Source organism: Erpetoichthys calabaricus, chromosome 4, assembly GCF_900747795.2.
Source record: "Erpetoichthys calabaricus chromosome 4, fErpCal1.3, whole genome shotgun sequence".
Taxonomy (NCBI): domain Eukaryota; kingdom Metazoa; phylum Chordata; class Cladistia; order Polypteriformes; family Polypteridae; genus Erpetoichthys; species Erpetoichthys calabaricus.
Window position 1 is genome coordinate 85,929,581 of NC_041397.2, and position 25,086 is coordinate 85,954,666.

A 25,086-nucleotide genomic window follows, 5' to 3' on the forward strand; every position below is an offset into this window, starting at 1 on the left:
TGCAGAGAGTTGGAATATCATGTTTTCTGTGTGGTGATCTATTAATGTTTGCCGCTCCTACCAGGTCAGGAGGAAGCCCCAGAAAAAAAAGACGGCACAAACGATGGTATGTGAGACTTTTATGCAACGCTTGCATATAAAAAGCACCACGAATGCATCTGTATGTCGGCATTTTGCTTCACTACATCGAACCATTCATAAAACATTGAAGTGCGCACATTGATCCTGTAGGATTCGCATAGCAGCTTTCTGTCACATGTAGATAGTAAACAGAGACTCTGACGTCACATTCCAACGTTTATCACACTGCGCCCCCCACTTTTTGCCGATACTGAAACTCGCGCACGTATCACGTTAATTTCCGAGGACGTGCTCAGAGGACGCGTGAAATGAACGCTGGGAACATGTGGCAGCCATGATGCGTGCGTGCGTGTATGCATTCTGAGCGTGAAGTATAAACGAGCCCTATGTCAGGTCCTCAAACTCCAACCAATTTCACTCCAACCAGTTGCTTAATTAGGCGCCAAGTCTTGTTGTTAATTACAGGGATTGTTGTATGCTATTGCACAATGAGAGCAACATTTTCAAAATTGTCAATTTTTTTCTTTACTTTTCTAAGAGCACTGTTAAAATGTTTTGGGAATCTGAGCAAATCAACATTTCTGAGACCTCCACCCTCTTTACTTTCAGATATTGTATGATAGTTTCAGTTTGCTGGTAGTGTTTTGGTTCATTTTGTATCTCATTATTGTTTGGCTGCTCATTAATGAAAAAAACGATTGAGGGGTCCGAGTCTTCAAGAGAAAGTCAATTACAATTAATTCAAAATAAGTTAAATAGCAGCAAATACAGGTCACTAACTAAGAAAAGAGTTAGAATGAAAACCAAATGCCACTGCAGCCCTCCAGGACTGGAGTTTGAGATCCCTGGGTTAAAAGGATGTATTGATTTTTTTTTCTCCCTCCTCCTCTCTCTCACTGAAGCACTTGCGTGCATTATCAATTCAGTGGCAGTAGATAGGATCTTGGCAGAATATAGAAAAAAGCTTCTGTTTACTGAACAAATATAAGCAATCATGTAAAAAAGGTATTATTGTCTAATTTTCTACAAAACTCAGATAGTAATCCACTTCTGGGAATCATTATTGACTAATCAATAATAGCGCTTGCCTAGGACTTTCCAATGTGAATCCATGCCGCAAGGGCCAAGCACCTCCTCTCCATTCCACAAGCTGAATCAAGGACAGTCTCCTGGGTGCTGAAACAATACTGAGTATTGGTTCTCTTTTTGCCTTTTCACAAGGGAAAAAAATGACAGATTTTGTTTTACAATATTGTGTAATTGCAAGACACAGATCAATACCTGATAACACTTATTTGCTTGAAAAATGACCAAATTCACTTTTAAGGCTTTTCTTTATAATTGAATATCGGTATCCGTAAGCTCCGTTACAGAATGCAAGAGCCTTCTCTTTTGAATGAAATTTCATGTAACAAACTAATATACCATGATTGCCAAGAAATAACTAACTTTAAAAATAGCAAATTTATCCTTCAATGCAAACAACTATAAATTATATTTAAAGGGACTTTCCAGGAAAATTAGAATGCTGTTATGTAGGATGTCAAGCTAGAAGTGTTACAGAACAGATTGTTTTTTAACCATTACACTTAAACTGAATTCCTATAGATAAAATGTGTGGAACAACAAAAGCAGGTCGGAAATTTTTCCCAGACAGATAATTGCTGTTACAGTATATGTACCTATAACAAAGTATTAATGCAATGTGCATGTTAGCATTTCAGTCTCTACTGCAGTGTTACAAAGTGGTAATCTATATTATTTTAAAGTTGATTGGCTTTCATGTAAAATTGTATTTTGCAATGATGCGACAGTCCAGGTCGACTCTACAGTTCCTATTAACACTTGAACCTGGAACCTCTGGTAGTCATGAACCAAGATGAGCCAGGACAAACAAGGACACAAGCAGGAGGGTGGCACGGTGGCACAGTGGTAGCGCTGCTGCCTCGCAGTAAGGAGACCCAGGTTCGCTTCCCAGGTCCTTTCTGCGTGGAGTTTGCATGTTCTCCCCATGTCTGCATGGGTTTCCTCTGGGTGCTCCGGTTTCCTCCCACAGTCCAAAGACATGCAGGTTAGGTGCATTGGTGATTCTAAAATTGTTGCTAGTGTGTGCGTTTGCCCTGCGATGAACTGGCGCCCTGCTTGGGGTTTGTTTCCTGCTTTGCGCCTTGTGTTGGCTGGGATTGGCTCCAGCATACCCCCCTGTGATCCTGTAGTTTGGATATAGCGGGTTTGATAATGGATGGATGGATGGATGGCACAAGCAGGAGGTGGTGCTTCAGTGCTTTAATTTAAAACAAACACTGTTCCTATGTTCCTACAGGGCAATGATCCATCCATTTAATAGATAATCCATAAAAATAGGTGCTCTCCCATGAAAATTAAGGCAATCAATTAATAAATCCATGAATAAAAACATGCAGTCTTCATGTTCCCTCTCTTGTTCTTGTCCTGCCTGAGCCCAGCAAATCTTCGAGTCTCCATCTCCCCAGCTCACCTTGCAGCCAGCAGAGACATCCTCTGGCTTTCCCATTAACTGCTTCAGTCTGCATCTGCTGTGGCACTCTGAGCCAGACCCTCCATCTCCCTTACAACCTTCTGGCACCACTGGATCTCCATGAGGGCTTCTCTTTCATTCATCACTCCTACTTGTGCTCAGTAGGAGCCAATCCATCCCTGGAGAATCGATCACTTGCTCCTCAATGGACCCACAGACTGCCTGCTTTCCATCACCACACTAGCTCAAACTTCCCAATCCTGCTTTCTTTCTCCCCTTCTTCACTTTGTTTTTTTCTCTCTGATCTCTCTTTCCTACTCGGGCTACCATTTTATCTTTATGTGGGCAAGGCATCTCAGTTATGAACTGCAAAAAGTAAATGAGGCAACTGGAACCAATTGCACACTTGTATGCTAGAGCGATCAGCCCTGATCACCCAATTAATCATCCAGGAGCTGCCTGAGCGCACACACCCAGAGCCCGAGCCACACAGTTTTTCTCTATTTAAAAACGCACACTGCCACAGACCTTTTATCCACAAACAAAAACCAAGTCACCACAAAAAGCAGAAGAAAAAAAAAAAAAAAAAAAAAAAAAAAAAAAAAAAAAGTAAGCAGCTCCAATGACCCAATAATATTACTTATCTTTGACACCTTTATCCCAGGCACGTTACAATATTTGAGGTACATGTGGTTACATGCAGTGACTTGGTCTTGGTTACACAGTGACAGTAGCAGAATTTGAACATACAACCTCAGGATTTGAAATACTAGGTTCAATGCCTTAATCACTGCACCACACTGCCTGCTAATATTAGCCCTTAAACCTACAAATATTTTATAGAGAAAAGCACTCACTTGGTTACTCGGATATCAAAAGTCTATGTAACTAGAGGCGCTATAACTGATACCTATTGTCTTACAAAAATTACCAAGCAAAGACATGTAACAAAACAAAGTAGTATTTAAAAAAAAGGGTCAAAATTAATTAAAGTGTGATAATTTAGTTAGGAAAAGTATGTTGTATGTTTATATCCAGCAAGTACCATTACTCTCACAAATGTCAGTTCAAAAATCACACCTAGTCCAAGGTCAAACACTGAATGTATATGGGCAGACAGTCAGATAAAGGGTTAGATACAGACATCAAATCTCAAATTACTAAATTAACAAGGAAGCACTGGGTTAACACATAAAGCGTATATACATGTAATACAACACATTCCAGTTTAGTGCGAATAGATTTTCCTATAAAAAAAAATAAAAAAAAAACAAAAAAAAAAACTCCTGAACAAATGTGACTACTGTTGGGATAAAATGGAACTTATCCAGTCTATAATAAAATGGCAAAATATTCATAACAAAAGACAAGCTGCAATCCATTCTTCCAAAAAGGGCAGCACCACAACATTCATCTAATATTATTTAGAAATGAAAGCAGCTCGAACAAAAGAAAGTCTATTTCAATATGGAAATGACAAGAATGAAATCAAGTTAAGCTTGTTGTGTAACTAACAGATTTGGGAATAAGGCCTTAGTTTCAAGTATGGTAAAACATCCACTCCACCCTGCACTAGCATGGAATATGCAAAACCACTGTGGTAGGGGGAGGGGAGCAGTATTTCTAATTGATGTAAGTCACATTAAGAGAACAAAATGTTACTCTCTGCTTTAATATGAGGCTCTCACAAAATGTGCTGTATAAAAAGTTACTCCAAGGCTCTAAAGGGGTGGGGGGAGGGGGGGAGCACACATACTTTTACAAAAATTATAAACAAGCCAACTTAAAATGAAAAAAAAATTAAAATAAAAAAATAAAGCTAAACATTCAAATAAGGGTGTACTCACACTGGCAATTCGTTCTGTGCCCGAGCACGTTTGTCTGCATTGTAACCCCACAAAGTCTAGTTTATTTCACTAGTGTGATCTCTCCGTGCTGGGCCAACCATACTGTGCCCTGACCCACTTGGAAGAGGTGTGTCTGGACCCGGTTCACTAGGAATCGGAAACAGTGTGATCTCTAAATGTTCCCGAGTACAGAAAACAAACATAACGTCAATGATGCAACAAATTAGATAGTGTAATACTAATTTCATTCAATACCAATTAAGTTGAAAACAGGTTTTTATTCTCATTTTACACATGAGCATGGATTGCAGTTGGCAAGAAAAGCTGCAAATTCCTGCCCTATCATTTGTCTCTGTAAAAATCTTCTCATGTGTGCAGCATGATTAACAACAAAATGCTGCACTGCACACTCAATAAATCTGTCAAGAGTGTTATCCTGCTCTACATGACTCCAAACCAACTACTAAATAAGTAAAATCATTTCGACATACATGTTGTCACCCTGTGTTTGGATCTTGTTTTGGCTTTATACAAAGCCACATGGTCATGACAAAAGTGTGCCCAGGCCCAGAACATTAAGCACAGTGACAGTGCAGGCCAGTGGGGGAGTGAGTGTGGGACAATCCCACTTGGGCACGGTATGGAACAAATGTCCTTAGTGTAAGTACACCCTGTGTGTCATGTTAATTATGATTGGCATTAATGTTAAATTTAATCCCTACTAGCTTCACATGCTGTTAAATGAGAGAGTAAAATGAGGGAGTGAGAAGCTTGGTAATGAAAAAAAAGATTCCTTTGAATAACCTGAAGTAAGGCCAATTAAGATCTTTTTAGCTTTTTACTAATTAACATTAGCCATCAAAAAACCACTTCCTTAAACCTTTCCCTTTGAATTTCTAAAGTATCATGTGGTAAACCAATAGTTCACAGAATTACAAGATGTACTGCCAAACAGTTAAATACTAACTTGGTGCTGCCAATACAAAAATGGCCCAAATTATTTTTCTTTAGTGGACTTGGAAAAAGTGAGTTAAAAGAAGCTGAAGGGAGATAAAGGGTAGTAAAGCTTAAAAAAAAAAAAAGTCTCAAATATAAAATATAGAAACAAACTACAATGTTCTTGGTCACTGTACCATAGACCATATTAACCTGAGGTGCTAGCGATGCTAGAAGGAAATTCTAGAAATAGGTTTCTCCAACCTTATAAACAGTACCTTTGCATAATGGCCGAAACTAGCACCATTGATCAATGGGCCGTGTGATCAATGATATGCAAATTGTCCATTGATCAATGGCCATGAGTACCATTCACAGAGTTGCGGGAATGGCTACAATCACAGCATTTGTAAGATGGTGAAAGATGTACCCTTAGGACCCCTCCTCGGTTCAGAGATGGTCATTCCTTTTCACGTAAATGGCCTCCTTGATTCCTCGCTCAAACCAGCGTTCCTCCCTGTCCAGGATGTGCACATCTTCATCATTGAAAGAGTGACCACTGTCCTGTAGATGTATATAGATTGCAGAGTCCTGGCCTGACAAGGTAGCTCTTTCTTGTTGTGTCATCTGCTTTGCCAGTGGTTGTTTGGTTTCCCCGATGTACAATTCAAGAGCTGAAGAAAAAGCTGACTGAAGGGAAGGAAATTTACAGAGCAAAAATAGAAATCAAACTCAGATAGAACAACATTAAAGATGTTTAATTATGGACTGGACACAATTACTGGACTCAAGCACTCCAGGGCCCAGGTGCTAGAAGAGAATGTGGACAAATTTAATGGTCTTAACCATTTTTAGTAGACTTCCCTCCTTCCACCATCACCTTCTTCCAGTAGCCAGTCCCCCCCCCACACTGACACCTACTGAATCAGCCACTACTACCACTTCAACTAATGAGCCCAGCTACGGCCATCAATATGGGCTGTCAATAACTGATTACCAAGAGAGAAGACACCTTAGGAGGCTACACACAGATAAGGCTATGGTATGTGGAATAGGGCGGCCTGGACACAGACAGGCAGACACGTTTACAGCCATCACCACACATTTATTTACACTATTATATACTGTACAAAGTCTCTAAGTGCACCGCCACACACAAACCCCAACAGTCTCCCAAAGTCCAGGCTTCTCTCTCTCTCAGCCTTCTCTCTTCCTTCAGGCCTCTCCTTGCCGCCTCCTCTCCGACCTCGTCAACCTCCTCACCCGACTCCAGCCCTGAGTGAGGGGAGGCGGCTGATGACCACACCCGGCCACCTGCCACAATACTCCCCCGCAAGCTGAGACCCCTAGGGCCAGTGGCCCGTCCCGCGAGGGTAGGTTGTTCTCGGCGGTAGTTCCAGCCTAGGGCCCGGTCCTACAAAACAAAGAGAAAAACAGGGGGCGGAGATGTTGCCCTGATGCGGCCCCTCGGCGCGTTTCCTCCAAACGTGGGCCAACGCTCTCCACTCCGACCGGCACCCCGATACTCTATTTCTTGGCCTCCCCATCCGAGACCGCTGTGTTCCCTGCCACGGGACCACATTTACTCTTCTCTCAGGCTGCGGGTTTTCTTGGGACGTGAGCACCCAGCAACACGTCCCCTTATATCTCTCTCTCTCTCTCTCTCGCTCTCTCTATATATACCAGATGAATTTAGTCCCTCAGTTCTTAAAGCTTACGATAACCAACTTTGTGGCATCTTCAGCTACATGTTTGGTGTGTCGCTAAGACTCCAGAAAGCGTTGCTGCTTTGGCAAACATCCTGTATTTTTTCAAGTTCCAAAGAAAGAAGGCTTCTCTTCACCTTATGGCTATAGAGCTGTGGTCCTTCTGTTCCACATCACAAAGACCTTTGATAGGCTGGTCCCTTTGTGAAACACAATGTAGACCCACTGCTGTGTGGCAGTAGTGTAAAGATTATGGTTGATTTCTCAAGTGACTTCAATAACATTCAGAGTATAGGAGTCAAAAGGAGAGTCTTAATGAAATGAACTGTCTGCAAATCAACATCACCAAAACCAATGAATTGGTAATTGACATTTACTGCGTCAAACAGCCTCTAAGCCTGGTCATTATTGAGTGAGTGGAAATGGAGGTGGTGCACTGCTAAACGTGTAGCTGGGGTCACCATAAATATCAGATTGGACTAATCTAACAACACAGCAGAACTATACAGTCATGGTCAAAAGTTTTGAGAATGACACAAATACTGGTTTTCACAACAGTTGCTGCACCAGTGTTTTATATCTTTTTGTCAGATGTTTCTATGGTATACTGAAGTATAATTACAAACATCTCATAAGTTTCAAAGGCTTTTATTGAAAATTACATTAAGTGTATGCAAAGAGTGAATATTTGCAGTGTTGGCCCTTCTTTTTCAAGACCTCTGCAATTCACCCTGGAATGCTGTCAATCAACATCTGGGCCAAATTCTGACTGATGGCAGCCCATTCATGCATAATTAATGCTTGAGATTTGTCAGAATTTGTGGGTTTTTGTTTGTCCACCCGCCTCTTGAGAACTGACCACAAGTTCACAAGTGATTAAGGTCTGGGGAGTTTCTTGGCCATGGACCCAAAATTTCAATGCTTTTTTCCCTGAGCCACTTAAAAATTATCACATTCACCAGCAAAGTCAAACACCCCAGATATATTACTATCATTAGATGCAGGAAAAGAGTTTGATATGATTGAATGGAACTACCTTTTCACCGCATTGCAGAAATTTGGGTTTGGCCCGAATATTTGTGCATGGATCAAACTACTGCATACCAATCCAGAAGCTTCAGTTTGTATTAACAACATTTGTTCAGACTACTTTAAGCTAGAACGTGGCACCAGACAAGGATGCCCCTTGTCATCACTGCTGTTTGCAATCGCCATTGAACCACTGGCGGTTCACTTTCGAAATTCTTATCAGATAAAGGGGATTATCAGAGAAGGACTGGAACAGAAAATTTCTCTATATGCAGATATGGTTTTATATACCCTGTACAGTATATCAGACCCAGAAAACACTGTGCCTGCAGTTTTAACAGCACTCACAGAATTTCAAAAGATATCTGGTCTCAGAATTAATCTGAATAAAAGTATACTCTTTCCAGTAAATTCACAAGCATATAATATTAGATTGGACACCCTACCTTTTACCATAGCAGATCAGTTTAAATACCTTGGGGTAAATATCACAAGTAAACATAAAGCTCTTTATCAACAAAAGTTTGCCGTCTGTATGGAAAAAATTAAGCAAGACTTGCATAGATGGTCAACCCTTCATCTCACTCTAGCCGGAAGACTTAACGTTGTTAAAAAAAGTTTAGGAAGGATATTCATCTTATTTCAAAACATTCCAATATATATCAATAAATCGTTCTTTAAGCAATTAGATTCAACTATAACCTCATTTATTTGGAACTCAAAACACTCACGTATCCGAAGAGCGACCGTACAAAGACCTCAGGCAGAAGGTGGCATGGCTTTACCTAATTTCCAGTTTTATTACTGGGCAGCAAACATACAAGCCATAAAAACCCAGACACAAAAAAAATGAACACACACAGGCTTGGCCCGCAATAGAAATAAAATCCTGTAGTACTTCTTTATACTCCCTGCTCTGTGCTCCAATAAATGCAAGTTATCACAAATATATTAATAATCTAATTGTGCTTTACTCACTCAGAATATGGAACTCAGGATATGGAAGCATTTTAAGATGGAAAATCTTTTATCTGTGGCACTTCTGCAAGAGAACCACCTCTTTCAACCCTCGCAAACATATCCAGTTTTTAATACCTGGAAAAGATTTGCTCAGAGATCTTTATAAAGATAATATCTTTGCATCCTTTGAATACTTACATTCCAAATTCAACCTCCCAGCTACACATTTCTTTCACTATCTTCAAATTAGAAACTTTGTTAAACAGAAACTGCCCGATTTTCCTCATCTCGTACCCTCCACCATGCTGGAAAAAATATTGCTCAATTTCGAGTAATTAGACACTATTTCCACATTATATAAAATCTTATTAGAATCCCTTCCTTTCAAAGATCCAAGGGGACACTGGGAAAAAGATCTCTTAATCAATATATCAGAAATGGAGTGGAAGGTAGCATTGCAGAGAATTCACTCGAGCTCCATATGCGCAAAGCATAGAATTATTCAACTAAAATTATATATCGAGCTCATCTGTCTCGCTTAAAACTGTCCAAAATGTTTCCAGGGCAAGATCCAACCTGCGAACGCTGCAACCAAGCTCCTGCCTCACTGGGTCACATGTTTTGGGCCTGCACCAAATTAACATCATTTTGGACCAAAATGTTTAAGTGCATTTCAGACAACCTTGGTGTCACAATCCCTCCTAACCCATTAACAGCTGTGTTCGGTGTTCTTCCAGACGGACTTGAAGTGGAGAAGGACAAGCAAACGGTGATTGCATTCACTACACTTTTGGCACGCAGACTTATTTTGTTAAATTGGAAGAATCCTAACTCTCCTCTGATAAGTTAGTGGGAAACCGATATTTTATATTATTTGAAATTGGAAAAAATCAAATTCTCAGTTAGAGGATCTGTATAGAATTTTTTCAAAACCTGGCAGGACCTAATCAATAATATTTTAGAATAAGAAGAAATAATTATTTCCACATTTCTTTCCCTTCTCCATTTTTTTATTTACTTATATATATTTTTTCCTTTCTTTTGTTTATTTTGCCCTATTAAAAAGCCCTAAGCAATTCTCCTTTGGCCATGTAGCTCCTTCTCAAGGGTGGGGTTTGATTTGTCTTCAATTCTTTTTTGTATAAATTGATCTATTTGTATGGAATGATTACAATAAAATTAATAAATAAAATTTATTTTATTGTGCTTCATCATTCTGGAAAAGGCATTGCTTGTCACCAAACTGATCTTGGATGGTAGTGAGAAGTTGCTCCCAGAGGATTTTTTGGTACCATTCTTTATTCATGGCTGTGTTCTTAGGCAAAATTGTGAGTGTGCCCATTCCCTTAGCTCAGAAGCAACTCCACACAGAAATGGTCTCAGGATGCTTTACTGTTGGCATGACACTGCACTGATGGTAGCGCTCACCTTTTCTATTCCAGACAATCTTTTTTCCGGATGCCCCAAACAATCGGAAAGGGGATTCATCAGAGAAAATTACTTTACCCCAGTCCTTAGCAGTCTAATCCCTGTACCTTTTGCAGAATATCACTCTGTCCCAGATGTTTTTCTTAAAGAGAAGTGGCTTCTTTGCTGCTCTTCTTTCCACCACGCCACCCCCCAAAAGTCTTCGCCTCACTATGCATGCAAATGCACTCACACCTGTCTGCTGTCATTCCTGAGCAAGCTCTGCACACATGGTGCCCCAATCCTACAGTTGAAATAACTTTAGGAGATGGCTCTGGAGCTTGCTGGACTTTCTTGGGCACCTTGAAGCCTTCTTCACAACAGCAGTGGAAATGATTTTTTTTGGGATTAAGTTCATTTTCATGGCAAAGAGGGACTTTGTAATTAATTGCAATTCATCTGATCACCCTGCATAACATTCTGGAGTATATGAAAATTGCTATCCTAAAAACTATGGCAGCAAACTTTGTGAAAATTAATGGTGTGTCATTCTCAAAACCTTTGGCCATGACTGTACATGGAAGGGCAGAGCAGAATATTTTTTTCTTAGGAGACTGCAGGACTTTAGTGTGGGTAGTGACATATTTCACATGTGTTGCATTAACCAGTGTGGTTTTCTTTGCTGTGGTGTGTTAGCTGGTAATATCCGTTCAAGGTAGGCTGACTCACTGAACAAGCGGATTAAGAATCTAGGGTCAGTTATGAAATGCACTCAACTCACTGGTACTGCAATCTCAATCTCTCTTTCTTTCTCTCATTGATGCACTATAGAGAAGACAGAAACACCATTGCTGGGCTGCAAAAACTAATCAATGTCAAAGATAATATAAGAATACCTGCCCACAAATTTTGTTATTAATTAGTACACTTATTACGTGCATCACTTAACTGTCCAAGAGGAACACTGATCACATTTTTCGATATGACAGATGGAGGATATAAATATGATGGGTAACTCCACAAAATAGTGTAAAATCATTTTCATTTTGCATGTGGTAGGAAATCCATGACAAGCAAGGTCTGTAAAAATTAGCTCACTTTGCATTGGAACAACACTAAGCACCTGAAAAGAAAACCTGTTTCATTCAGAATTTTTCCCCTGAGGACACAAAGTGTTATCTATTTAATTATGTCTCCATCCATACTTTGGGATAATCGAGAAACTCTCAATGTCATGTTTTTAGTTTCTTATTGTAGTTTAAAATCCTTATCTTACAGTGCAGAATTCAAGTCAGCAATATACAAAATTACCTCTGCTCAGGATTTACTTTGGAAGCCCATGCCTATGAATAGGCTTTCAGGAGAATATTTTTGAGAACACGTAGCACACTTTACTTAATCTTTACCATTTTAAGAGAAAAGCCCAAAGACACAGAGGGCCAAAGGAACTTGGCACTAGCCAAAATGGGTTCCTGTGATCTTTTACTGTAATATTTGGCCATATGGCAGAGTACAAAACCATACCTAACACAGACTGAGCAAAGATTAAGGGATATCTTGCAATGATCAAATCATGCAACTTGATAGTGTCAGTGCAGATATTTGATTTGCTTCAACCAACTGCATAGCTTAGCAAAAAACTCCTTGGTGAGGTAATAAATTTGATGCAGGCTGTAAGCTCACTGAAAGCTGCAAGGCAATAAATTTGCTCAATCAAAGGATGAAGGAAAAAATTTTTTTTATATATCTCACAGAAGCTACATGACTTAGTGCCCTCAATTACTACTGCGGATACCAAATTTAGGAGTTATTACCAGTCCAGTATTGGCTGTTAAGTATGATGATGTAGCATTAACAGTTGTAGCACAGGGGCATGATGTCTTTTGCCAAAGTGTTGTGCTTGCCAAATATTTTTTAAAATCTTGAAAATTTATACCACTTGGCAGTCATTAAGGCATTACAAATTTTGGACATTGTCCTATGGACTTCAGCGGTCTCAGACCCTGCACACTTAGCAATACAATAGCAAATTTCTACCTTTTGTTTAGCAGTTGAAAATCAATCCGCATATGTATTGCAAGTGACTGCTAAGAAAATTTACTGTAGTAAATATTTTATGTTAACAGAGCCTCAGGCTACTAAAAAATTGTTTTAAAACTATGGCCCCAACTATACCAAAATACTTCAAATTTCTACTTACTAACAAGCATGTAGTAAATGTAAACTTGTTCAGTGCTAAAACATTCCATAGCATTAGTAATTCTGCCTACGTTGTTGCTGGTTGTACCAATGCCTATATTCAGATCCCCACCTCACTTATGATCCGGGACTTAATGATAAACCATATATTTTGTCCCATATGTCAGGCCCTTGTTTTACAAACACAAACTGATGGGAGCAACCACAGCAACACAACTACTTGTCCCATTCTGAAGCTTTTTCTGAAAATATCCCATACTCTTATTTGTAAATGAGACAAAAGCAGTAGGTATTGGTTTACTCAACTGAAATGAACACACCATTTTTCTCCAGAGGAGAGTACAACTTCAGATTAGCAAAACAGACTCCCTAAAACATCACATGTAAGCAAATTGCTAATGGGTACACTTAAAATAAATGTTAAGATTAAGATGGCAAGAATGGCAACATGATCCCTTTCAAACAGAGATGACAAGCTTTATCATCATAACTGCATAAACTGCTAGTTCTGAAGTTAGCTTCATATTGACTTCATACGGTATCTAGGAATGTCATAAGTGATGATAAAAAATATCACTGGTGTCATCCAAAGCATTCAGCAAACTGTTAAGCAAACTAACAACATGGACATTGCTTTTCAAATTAACAACAATTCAATAAAATCCTACAACTTTACCAACCTCAGTTGAAATTCATCCATCTCTGTTGCCTTATTACTACCAAGGCTGTGTGGTTCTTTTCCCATGAACCAAGCCCCACCCAAGGCTGAACTAAAAACAATGGGAAAATATAACCATAATATCATGCACATTTCCTCGGTATCCTTTTAAATAAACCATCTGGGATATATATATATAAAAAAAAAATATATCAAAAAGTGCCAAAAGAAAGACACAACTTGCTTTTTAAAGATTGTTTCAATGCATGTATTTAGGTCTTCACAAATGTTCTCATATTCTCTATTAACAAGAAGTGTTCAGCAAAGAGCACACATCAGGAAAATCCAATGGTAGTCAACTGCCTCCTCTTTTTGGAGTTATTTTTAGTACAATCAGAATCCTTCCCTCTTGTTACCGATTTCTCCTTCAGGTCTAGTATTAGAGGGATTTTTTTTAATGAAGCCAGGTGGAGCTTTATTTGTCTAACAAAACAAGCTACTTAGAGATACACCTATTCAATGAGACTACTTAGTGGTTCCACTGAGGTAAAAATAAATCCAGTGCTGGTGAAAACTTAATGAATCAATAACATACAAATAAAAGATATAATTTATACAACACATTTCTGATGCACATATTCCTTGTTAAATATTAGCATTATACAAAACAACCAACGAAATTGGACACGCTGTCAAAACTGCTTCTGCATGAAACACTTTGAAATTCCTTAAGCCCACTTGTCAATTCAGACTTTTTGAATCATAAACAATACCAGAATCAAAAAGTTTAAATAATAAAAAAATACCTTCTTTAAAATATGCAAAATGCATGCAATGTGATCAATTTCAACATTGTGTATATTTTATTAATTTTACTTTCCATAATAAAAAATAAAAAGGAGCTTTATAAAAAAACTTACCAATCCGGCAATTGGGGTTGACAACCTATTCACCTTCTTTATTGTACCTGGCTTAATCTTATTTACCAACCTAAAATACAGAAATTGAATTCATATTAAAACAGATAAGAAAGCCATTTGAAACAGAAGGTGGTTATGAAGCTTAGCAAAACAACATAACTTGTTCAATGAAAACTAAGTGTTGAAGTCTTATGAGAAAAAATATGTAAACAAATATTAATATACAGTATACATCATTTTTGGGTAAACACTAGTTATCTAAACAGGCAAGTCCTAGATTTTGCTAGGAGCACTCAAATGAAAGTTCTATTAAAACTATTAAATCACTGCAAATTAACTGAAGATATTTCAATATGTAAATAAAAACCACAACGTTCGCCATACCAACTCAGACCTCTGTTGGCCTAATGTTTGTTCCTACAGTCAAGAGACAAACAGCAAGGTACATTGGTGATGTCCAGTTATGATTGTATGGTATTTGCCCTGCAATGCACTGGCAAAAGCAACAGATATGCATATCATTCTAAAGCTCTTCATATCATTATTTCAATACAGTGGAACCTCGGTTCACGAATGTCTCGGTACACGTACAAATCAGTTTACAACCAAAAAGTTCGCCAAACTTTTGCTTCGGTTCATGACCACACACACTTGGTATACGAACAAGCCAGTTTCCCTTTCAGTTTGTACATGTTCAGTCTCTCCCTGTGCACTTCCTGTGCAGCGAGCAAAAGAGAGAGACACACACACACACACACACACACGCACGCAGCGCGAGAGACAGACAGACGCACACACACAGGCAGTGCCAGAGACAGACACACACACAGGCAGCGCGAGAGATAGACAGACGCACACACACAGGCAGAGTGAGAGAGAGCCGCGCACACACACAGGCAGTCCGAGAGAGAGAGACAGATGCACACACACACACAGGCAACACGAGCGAGAGAAAGGGCTAGACTCATAAGGTAGAGAAGGCAGTTAAAGAATGCACTGAGCTTGATTATGTTTTCACTTCTGTTTACCTTTGAAAAGGTTTAAAGGTTTGCATGATTTTTCAAAGTTATGGGCTCAAGTTGGCAAATCCACTGATCGTGTTCAGAATACATAACATTGTACTTTTATTGTATTTCAGTCTTGCCCCACAAGTTTTTTTTCTCAGTCTTTTTGGAGATAGTGTTGTCCATTGAAGCAGCAGTGTAACACCTATGGCTGCTATTCATAGGGTCTACGCTTTCCTTGTGCCTTATTTAAATGGAAAAATCACAATGGACCACAACCAACTGTAACGGAAGGAGAAATCCGACTCGATGAGACAAATTCACAGATCAGATGGGGCCATTGTGTCTCTGGAATTATTTAATGCAATTTAGACACCAAAGGTCATGTTAAAATAATAGATTACTAGGCGACACCCGCCATAGCATACGGCGGTGTAAGAATAGGAACGGAAAACTGTGAGAAAGGAATTCAGAAATCAAGAAATAAATACTTCTTGAAAGATGCAGTTGTGCATAGGTGTTTTGGTGGAGAAGACAGATAATGAGTCGAAAGATCTAACCCTAGAAAAAGTCACGTACAACTGACTGTGGCTGAAGACTGGTATCAGGTCTGTGCTCTGGTCTTTGGGTATCCGACAGTGCATATAGAATTTCCGGCCAAGCAGGATTACATGTGAAAGTGATAAATAAATCAGGCTTTCCGAATTTACGTACTATGGCCATGGCATCCTGAGTGTTTTGTTGTGTGTATCTTGGACTTCCTGGAAATGTGGACAGTAATATGATCATTTTGCCTACACGTACGTTATTTTCAGCATTTGCTTGCAGTGCGTCTGATAGTCCTTTGTATTGTTCCACACGCAGATCTTGTTGATGTAATCTGAGATAGTGGAGACGCGCACCCTCTGTTTTACGATGTACTGTTGAAATAGTTTGCCGCTGGAGTGCAAAATACTAAATGTATTCCTCATTGCTAATCTGTACACATGAAATTGGCATTGAGTAAGCCTTACTCACTTGGTGGTTCTTTTATCAGGAACATGCTGTAAATCTATGTGCCAGCCAATGTCTCCGTAAGGGAATAAAAGTGGGTAAACCATAGGATCGGAATTCATATTGAGCGTGGAAATCTGTTAACAGGAGTTGCCTATGGGATAGATGCAAATGTCCCTTTCGGCAGGTGGTTAGCCATCTTCTCCGACGAAAATCACTGCAGCATAGATGACACATGTCGGGGCATTGTATCGTCGTAAATCCTGCCTAGGGTTTTCCTTGAAAACCATTCATACAGATGCTGTTGGATTGGACTGAGCGATTTCATGCATGTGTTTGTGTGATTTAGCGAAGGGGTTGATGGTTCTGAGCATGGAATCTAGCTGCAGAAGTACATTTTCGCTGCATGCAGAGTTTGCTTTATTTTGTAAGTGTACTTCAGTAGCTTGCACTGTGTCAAAAACATACAACTGTCCATATCCTGGAGAGGTAGAAGTGTTAGCATATAGTGGAGAGATTTGGTGATAAATTTGCCAGTGTAATTTAAAACAGTATGGTCCGTGGCCAGGAGGTTGAGTTATCTGTGCACCCATGGAAGCAAACGCTAGAGAAGAGTTGTATTCTCGAATGTGTTCACGATAATTTTTAGCTTGTGATGTTTGCTGTGTAAGAAGCAGTTGTAAAGACACAGGTGGCTCCCGCAAAGGTGGTAAAGCTACTTTACCGTTGTGGCAGTACCTTGAGTACTTGTTGGAAGTATTGCGCTCAGCAGGCCAGTATAGTTCATGACAGTGTTTGCACTGCTGGTCTGGAGTCCCAATGTTGTACTCTTGGATGGGAAGACAGGAAGTAGGTGAAGTACCACCTGTGGTAACGGGAAGAGGATTGTGTGTATGTCTGTTGAGACTGCGTAGGTTTGGAAATGTTGCTTTGCAGATGTCGCATTGCAAGAGTTGTGAATGAGTTTTGTTGTGTTTAGTCAGACAATCCTGTGTAGTGAACTTCTTATTGCATTTCTGGCACTCAAATAGTTGATGGGAAGAATGCCTTTTCTTTTGTTTAGCAAGTGAGGTTCACATTTGAAAAGTTTTATTGCAGGAATCGCACTGGAAGAATGTGTTACTGGAGTGGAAGTCAGGTAATTTTTCAGCAGACTGAATTTTTGTGTGTTTGTGAAGATAGTTTTGCATTGTGAAACATTTTGTGCAAGTGTGACACTGCAGCGTAGGGAAAGGTTTGGAAGAGGACGAATAGGAATCGAGAAATGCCATGTCAGCTGCTTATGGGCAGGACCGGTTTTGAAGTGGAAGCAGGACGAACCATTTGAGAAATATATATATATAAGAGAAGGGTTTGGAAGAGGACAAATAGGAATCGAGAAATGCCGTGTTGGCTATATGTGGGCGGGACAGGTTTTGAAGTGGAAGCAGGAAAAACCAGAAGTGAAATATATATAAGAGATACTGTTTTGTTTTCCTCTGAAGCTGTCCCTGTAAACCTCTCTCTCCCCCATATTTTTAAATTAGCAAAATAGTGGCTATTATTTCAATAATTTTTAACAATACTCAATTAAAAAAAAAAAAAAATTATATTTATTTATATATTTTTTTTCCCAAGGATCCAGACAAATTATCCCATAATTTTAGATATATTTACTTTTGGCTTTTCCTTTAAAAAAAAAACAAAAAAAAACTAAGAAACCCATTATTACTTATGCAAGATTCTTTTGTGCCAGGGACACTAAAAGTTACAATGATGACCACCATTTGTAATGCAGACACCAGGCAGCTCAAATATCACTCATCATGTGGAATGCTGCGGTTAGTTTTACAGCATGCAGATCATACTTGACATTTTCACATTTAAGTGCAGCACGTGTCATTAATGACAAAGAGCATATGTATCCACTTGATCTCTATATACAGAACTGAAAACAGAGATACTTGCCCAAATATTTTAATTATCTCATTTACAATTATAAAACAAGATAGTCTGTATGCAGATAGAAAACCACTTTTAACTGCATGTGTCATACGGTTATAGCCAAGTTTTACTGAATAAGGAAAAAGGGAAATAAAATAAAAAAAATACATGCCCTCCTTAATAATTAATAATACACCTAACTGCCATCAGCCATTATCATTTGTAGCACACAAGTTATTGAACTCACTTCAGTTAGGTTCTTTAAACACTTTTATATCACAATATTCAAAGTTTCTGCTCCCTAACAGTTTTTACCCTTAGAGAATGCCCATCAAGATGTTACGGGGATGCATTAAATCACCATTACTAGGAACATGACTAAACAATCACAAAAAAATGGTTTACTTTTTCATATTATAAACACAATTAAAATTTCAAAATAGTTGTATTACTTGCTTACTGAAAGAAATGATTCACTTCAACACATACTGTATAACACAAACTCTGCTCCCTATAGCATAAGGGAGTTTGGGGGCAAAAAAGTGGATTAATTAATCAATGATATGAAAAATGCAGAGTTCATGTACTTTGGACGTTCCACTCAGTGAAATATTCAGGGGTGGATTTAAGCAGGAGTGGACCAGCTTGCCATCCAGTTCACCACAAACCTGAACTGAATTACGGGCACTCATATTATATTAATTCTACATGAAGTATTTGGTTTTAAACGACCACATAATCTAAAGCTGAATAAATAAATAAGGAGTTCCATGTGATACTATGGGTTGGCTCTATGCTCCTGTTGCATCCCAGGAGCCCCATGAACCCACCACTGTTGAAACCATAACCAAGGATGAGCCAGCAGATATGGACACATACATCCAGACAAAGGGTAGGTGCAACAGTGCACATGGGCCTTTATTAAAACCATCAAAATAAGTGTTCAAAGTCAAATAGTGCAGTATTCCACAATGTTCATCCTTAAATAAATAAACCATAAAAAACAGTGTGAAGGTCCACAAATTAAAATCCAGCTTTAAACTGACAGCATAACAAAGACATCTGGTTCTTAATGTTCTGTAAGACGAGCCCAGCACAACTCCATCTTTGTCTCCCCGGGTCACCCATTTCTTGCTGAGCTGGTGAAGACACCAGAGGCCACAGTCCATGCCACCAGACCCCCATCTCAGCAGTCTCCGGCAACACCAGCCAGACCGCCCGGGGTTGGTTATCCTCCTCTCATCCTTCATGTTCCCTTCTTCTACCTCAGATCCCAGGGGCAGGACTTCACCTTGCTTGCACCCACTCTACCACCAAAAATCAGTGGGGACGAATAGCTCCTCATGCACCAATCCTTCATTTCTCCTTGGGGGCAACAACCATACTGCCTTTCCCAAAAGAACTGGCTCGCCTCTCCATTCAATGCTGTTCTCACAGCTCTGCTTCCACTCTCCCAGTTCCATCCCGGACAGGCTCCTTTTATCCAGCCAGTTTAGTTGGGTGCAGGTGTGACATGCCACTCCACCCAAGGAGCAATTAGTCCCCGACCAGTCCGCCACCATCCACAAGTATGTAGCACAGTCAGACATGTACCCCAATTAGCTGCGGAGCAAAGCTTGCCTGCACACACCCGTTCGTGATTAATTTTTTTTTTTTTTTTTTTTATATAAAGTTGCACTTCACCATGGACCACTCATCATAGTCTGCTTTATTGAAAGTGCTGGAATGACCATTTTGTGTGGACACACTGGTTAGACTCCAAGATAAGCAGGTTTGGACAATAGATGAATGGGAAAAACTGTAGCCATGAACAACTTGATCAGCAGCAATTTTTACATACACCATCTTCAATGGGTATTAGGGATCCTAGTATGTGCCAGGAAAATATTCCCCACAGTGGAGGAGTGATATTTTGTATACAGGCTAACAATATTATGTACAGTGCATCCGGAAAGTATTCACAGCACATCACTTTTTCCACATTTTGTTATGTTACAGCCTTATTCCAAAATGGATTAAATTCATTTTTTTCCCTCAGAATTCTACACACAACACCCCATAATGACAACGTGAAAAAAAGTTTGAGGTTTTTGCAAATTTATTAAAAATAAAAAAATTGAGAAAGCACATGTACATAAGTATTCACAGTCTTTGCCATGAAGCTCAAAATTGAGCTCAGGTGCATCCTGTTCCTCCTGATCATCCTTGTGATGTTTCTGCAGCTTAACTGGAGTCCACCTGTGGTAAATTCAGTTGATTGGACATGATTTGGAAAGGCACACACCTGTCTATATAAAGGTCCCACAGTTGACAGTTCATGTCAGAGCACAAACCAAGCATGAAGTCAAAGCAACTGTCTGTAGACCTCTGAGACAGGATTGTCTCGAGGCACAAATCTGGGGAAGGTTACAGAAATATTTCTGCTGCTTTGAAGGTCCCAATGAGCACAGTGGCCTCCATCATCCGTAAGTGGAACAAGTTTGAAACCACCAGGACTCTTCCTAGAGCTGGCCAGCCATCTAAACTGAGCGATCGGGGGAGAAGGGCCTTAGTCAGGGAGGTGACCAAGAACCTGATGGTCACTCTATCAGACCTCCAGAGGTCCTCTGTGGAGAGAGGAGAACCTTCCAGAAGGACAACCATCTCTGCAGCAATCCACCAATCAGGCCTGTATGGTACAGTGGCCAGACGGAAGCCACTCCTTAGTAAAAGGCACATGAAGGACTCCCAGACCACAAGAAAGAAAATTCTCTGGTCTAATGAGACAAAGATTGAACTCTTTGGTGTGAATGCCAGGCACCGCTCATCACCAGGCCAATACCACCCCTGCAGTGAAGCATGGTGGTGGCAGCATCATGCTATGGGAATGTTTTTCAGTGGCAGTGACTGGGAGACTAGTCAGGATAAAGGGAAAGATGACTGCAGCAATGTACAGAGACATCCTGGATGAAAACCTGCTCCAAAGCGCTCTTGACCTCAGACTGGGGCAACGGTTCATCTTTCAGCAGGACAACGACCCTAAGCACACAGCCAAGATATCAAAGGAGTGGCTTCAGGGCAACTGTGAATGTCCTTGAGTGGCCCAGCCAGATCCCAGACTTGAATCCGATTGAACGTCTCTGGAGAGATCTTAAAATGGCTGTGCACCAACGCTTCCCATCCAATCGGATGGAGCTTGAGAGGTGCTGCAAAGAGGAATGGGCGAAACTGGCCAAGGATAGGTGTGCCAAGCTTGTGGCATCATGTTCAAAAAGACTTGAGGCTGTAATTGCTGCCAAAGGTGCATCGACAAAGTATTGAGCAAAGGCTGTGAATACTTATGTACATGTGATTTCTCAGTTTTTTTTATTTTTAATAAATTTGCAAAAACCTCAAGTAAACTTTTTTCACATTGTCATTATGGGGTGTTGTGTGTAGAATTGAGGAAAAAAATGAATTTAATCCATTTTGGAATAAGGTTGTAACATAACAAAATATGGAAAAAGTGATGCGCTGTGAATACTTTCCAGATGCACTGTAGGTCTTTAAAAATACAATTGGTATGTCTAGCTTAAAAATAGTGTTTCATTAGGCTTGGTGTACTTTAATGTCTAACTAGCCCAACCCTGAGGCTTCAGGACTGACTCAGGATGTGTAATTTACAGCAGGGATGGTGGAGGGATTCTTTGCAGAACATTCTAGGAGACATCCCAGCAGGAAGCTGTTAAGCTTCAGCTAAACAAATGGTATCCACTACATGAGGGCAGGTGTGTAAAGGCAGTATATGCACCACATATACCACAATGCCCTTTTGGCTTAAAGATTTGGACAGAAATGTATAAAGTTGGTTCCTTTACCCCTTCCTCTCTCTCGCACACCATGGCCAGGAGGAACTCTGCGGCCATATTGAGAGAGACATGCGGCTTGTTCTGTAGAAAGCTGACTAGAAATGATAACTTGACCAGAAACATTTGGGTAACTAGAAGTCTGTGTGTCACCTGAAACTATACATCTAACATTATCAGACTGTATGGTTTGCTAATATTCACATATACTTTGCTTCAATATTTTTTTTATTTTAAGATTATTATCAATAATAAATTAGTAAAAGTTGTATCTAAACTCTTGCTTGTCCTTTTACTCTATATAATTGCCCGAGGTTATAGATGTAGAAGGGAAGGTGGGGAGAAGTTACAAAGTACAATACCTTATAAACAATGGTAAGTCTGGGATTTGAGTCATTCTGAAAAAGTCTAAACAAGAAAGAGTACAAAAGGGGAAAGTAGAGTAATATGATTCTACCAAGATAAAACACCCACATTAGTGAATTTCTTTTATATTACTGAAATCCTAATGTTGTTCCCTAAGTGGTTCAAAAATGTACATATTTTATTACCCATCATTAATTTAAAAACAAGATTTTTCTAAATGTAAGTTTTTACCAATAGGTAAAAAAAATATCTAATTAAAGAAAGGAAAACACTATTTGTTCATTCACAGAGCTGCCGGTTCATTAGGTATACCCATGGAATAAGTTGTTTCACCTCCTTTAGCTTTCATAACTGCAATAATTCGTCTATGCATGGATTCTACACAATGTTGGATGCACTGAATGATGCACAGTGTAAAAATGATTGCATTACAAACTTGTTACAACATGGGCAGCTGTGCATTCTTGCTACAAGCAGCCCTTTCCACCTCATCCCAAAGAAGCTCTATAGGGTTGAGATTTAGGATTCTGTGTAGTCCACTGCAGCAAATAAAACTCAATATTAGGTTCTTGGAACCATTTGGTGATCATTCATGCCAAGTGACATGGTACATTATCATGCTAGAAATGTCAATTCAAGTGTGGGTAAACTAATATAAATGGGATGAAAACTGGTCAGTAACAATATTCAGATATGCCTTGACAAGTAAATGAACTTCAGTATGTATTAGGGGTCACCCTAACTTGTGCCAAAATAAAACCACTAATTACAGCATCACACTGCCACCATAGGCTTATATTTTTGATATTAAACAGGATGACACTATATTCCTATATTGGTTATGCTTATGGAAGGGTTAGAATCTGGCATAATGATAAAGTAACTTGGATTTATCCAACCAAGCAAATTTATTATTATTTTTAAACACAATTCAACAGTGCAGTTTTGATGTTTGTTTCCAAACTGATATGCACTTTGTATTTCAGAAAAAAAAAGAAAGACAGGTTTTACCTATCATGGTTAGTTGTTTTGCTCCATTCTCAGCAAACCCTTGAAATTGTGTGTGAAAAGCTTGTGACAGCAAGTTGTTTGGGACGGGCTAGAACCAACTATCATGCCGAATTCAAAGTCAGTTAGGTCACTGAAATCGCTCATCTGAACACTGACTGGAGAGACTGGAATAACAGGACCTCAACATCACTAAACATGTCACAATGTCATCAAGTGAGTACACCATTTCATATCTGCCCTATAGGTCATTCACAAAAACAGATGTTAGTGACTTTGATTAATCGAAGTAAATGAGCTTAGTGCAATAAAGTATTACGTTGCAACATGGATAATTTAGTCCAGTTAATTTTATAACTATAGAGGATTTTCAAAGTCTTAAACATGACTAAATTAACAGTGCTGTCTAAAGAAACATGACTTAGGTAAACAAGATCATAAGTGCAGAAGGAAATTGATAGTCTAATGACGATATACTGTAGGTGTCAATAATTGATAGTTACAAATTGCTGCCACCAATGATTTAAGAGACAGATTAAAAGAGGAGAAAGTGGTCATCTCTTTCTGCTACTTTTTTAAAACATAAAAGGGAGGGACAGTGAATAGTTTGCAGTGACAGTTGCGAAGAGAAAAATCAAATAACATTCTGATCAGGTTTATAAATCCATTATTAAATCCTATTCTCTCTGCTACAAGGCAGTTAATTGGATAAGTAGCCTTCTCCGTATCAAATGAGTTGAGTACTGTTGAAGCAACCTATGAATAACTGTCTATAACCAACAAGCTAAAAGTTTAGAATCTGAAATCATAATACTAATTTAAATGATGGCCATGTTAACTCTTGGATTGGGATGTCCAGCCTCTAAATGTCTGCCTTCTGTTCTCCCTGTTAATATTACCTCACTGCCTCAAACATTTCTACTTAGTCTCACTGTTCTCTACTTTTGGCCTCACTGTGTTCGTTGTGCCTATCTTCATGGTCTGCACAAACATGAATACTTTCTGATCTTTAAAGGGCATTTATCTGCTGTGGAAGGAAAGGGTAGAGTATGTGTTACCACTTCAACTAGTATTGGACTACAATAAATTTTTCATTACTGCGGTTCTGTAATAAACTACAATTAAAATTGAGGAAAAAAATACAAGATGTAAACACCAGTGCTTCTTTTAAGGTGAGCTGGTGGTGCATGTGCCTTAAAAACCTAATGATGACACGATGAGGCCCAGGCAAATCAATGCAGTTGATGTAAACCCTGTGTGCTCTCATTATTTCAGCAGTGCAGCTGCAAAAGTTTGAAAATCATTTGGGCAAAATCTTAGGCTGGAAAAAGCTTAAACTGTTACCATCTACACCTTCCTTAAAACTCACAATCCAGAAAGCGTTCATGACAAAAAATATTAGACAGTAGAGAATTAAGTTCTCTGAAGATTTTTTGATGCTTCTTCCATGATGACTGCAATTTTATTTCTAAAGTTGGTGAAGTTACTGTAGCTTGTAGGGTTGCATTCAAGGCATTCGTGTCCTGAATCAAAAGTTTCTTCATGAAGTCATTGTCTTCAGAAACCTCTATGTCAGGACATGGGGCTTTTTTGGAAAATTAAATCAAACCTACATTTTGTCACAAACAAATTATACATGTAGGGAAATGCTTAGTTTCTCATCTCCAAGGACTATGTCTCTACGAAGAATATAAAAAGACAAGAATAATACTGTATATGACTTTATAA

The 25,086-nt window shown here is 39.2% G+C and overlaps 1 protein-coding gene across 15 annotated transcripts in view; it reads right to left on the minus strand.

Annotated features, from left to right (window-relative positions):
* lmo7a (LIM domain 7a) overlaps positions 1-25,086 on the minus strand; it is a 192,011-nt gene that overhangs the window by 124,737 nt on the left and 42,188 nt on the right. For all 15 annotated transcript variants that reach the window (XM_051927296.1, XM_051927295.1, XM_051927305.1 and 12 more), the window contains exon 4: positions 14,241-14,310. In XM_051927296.1, coding sequence (XP_051783256.1) covers positions 14,241-14,310 — 70 coding nt within the window. The remainder of the gene's footprint in view (positions 1-14,240; positions 14,311-25,086) is intronic.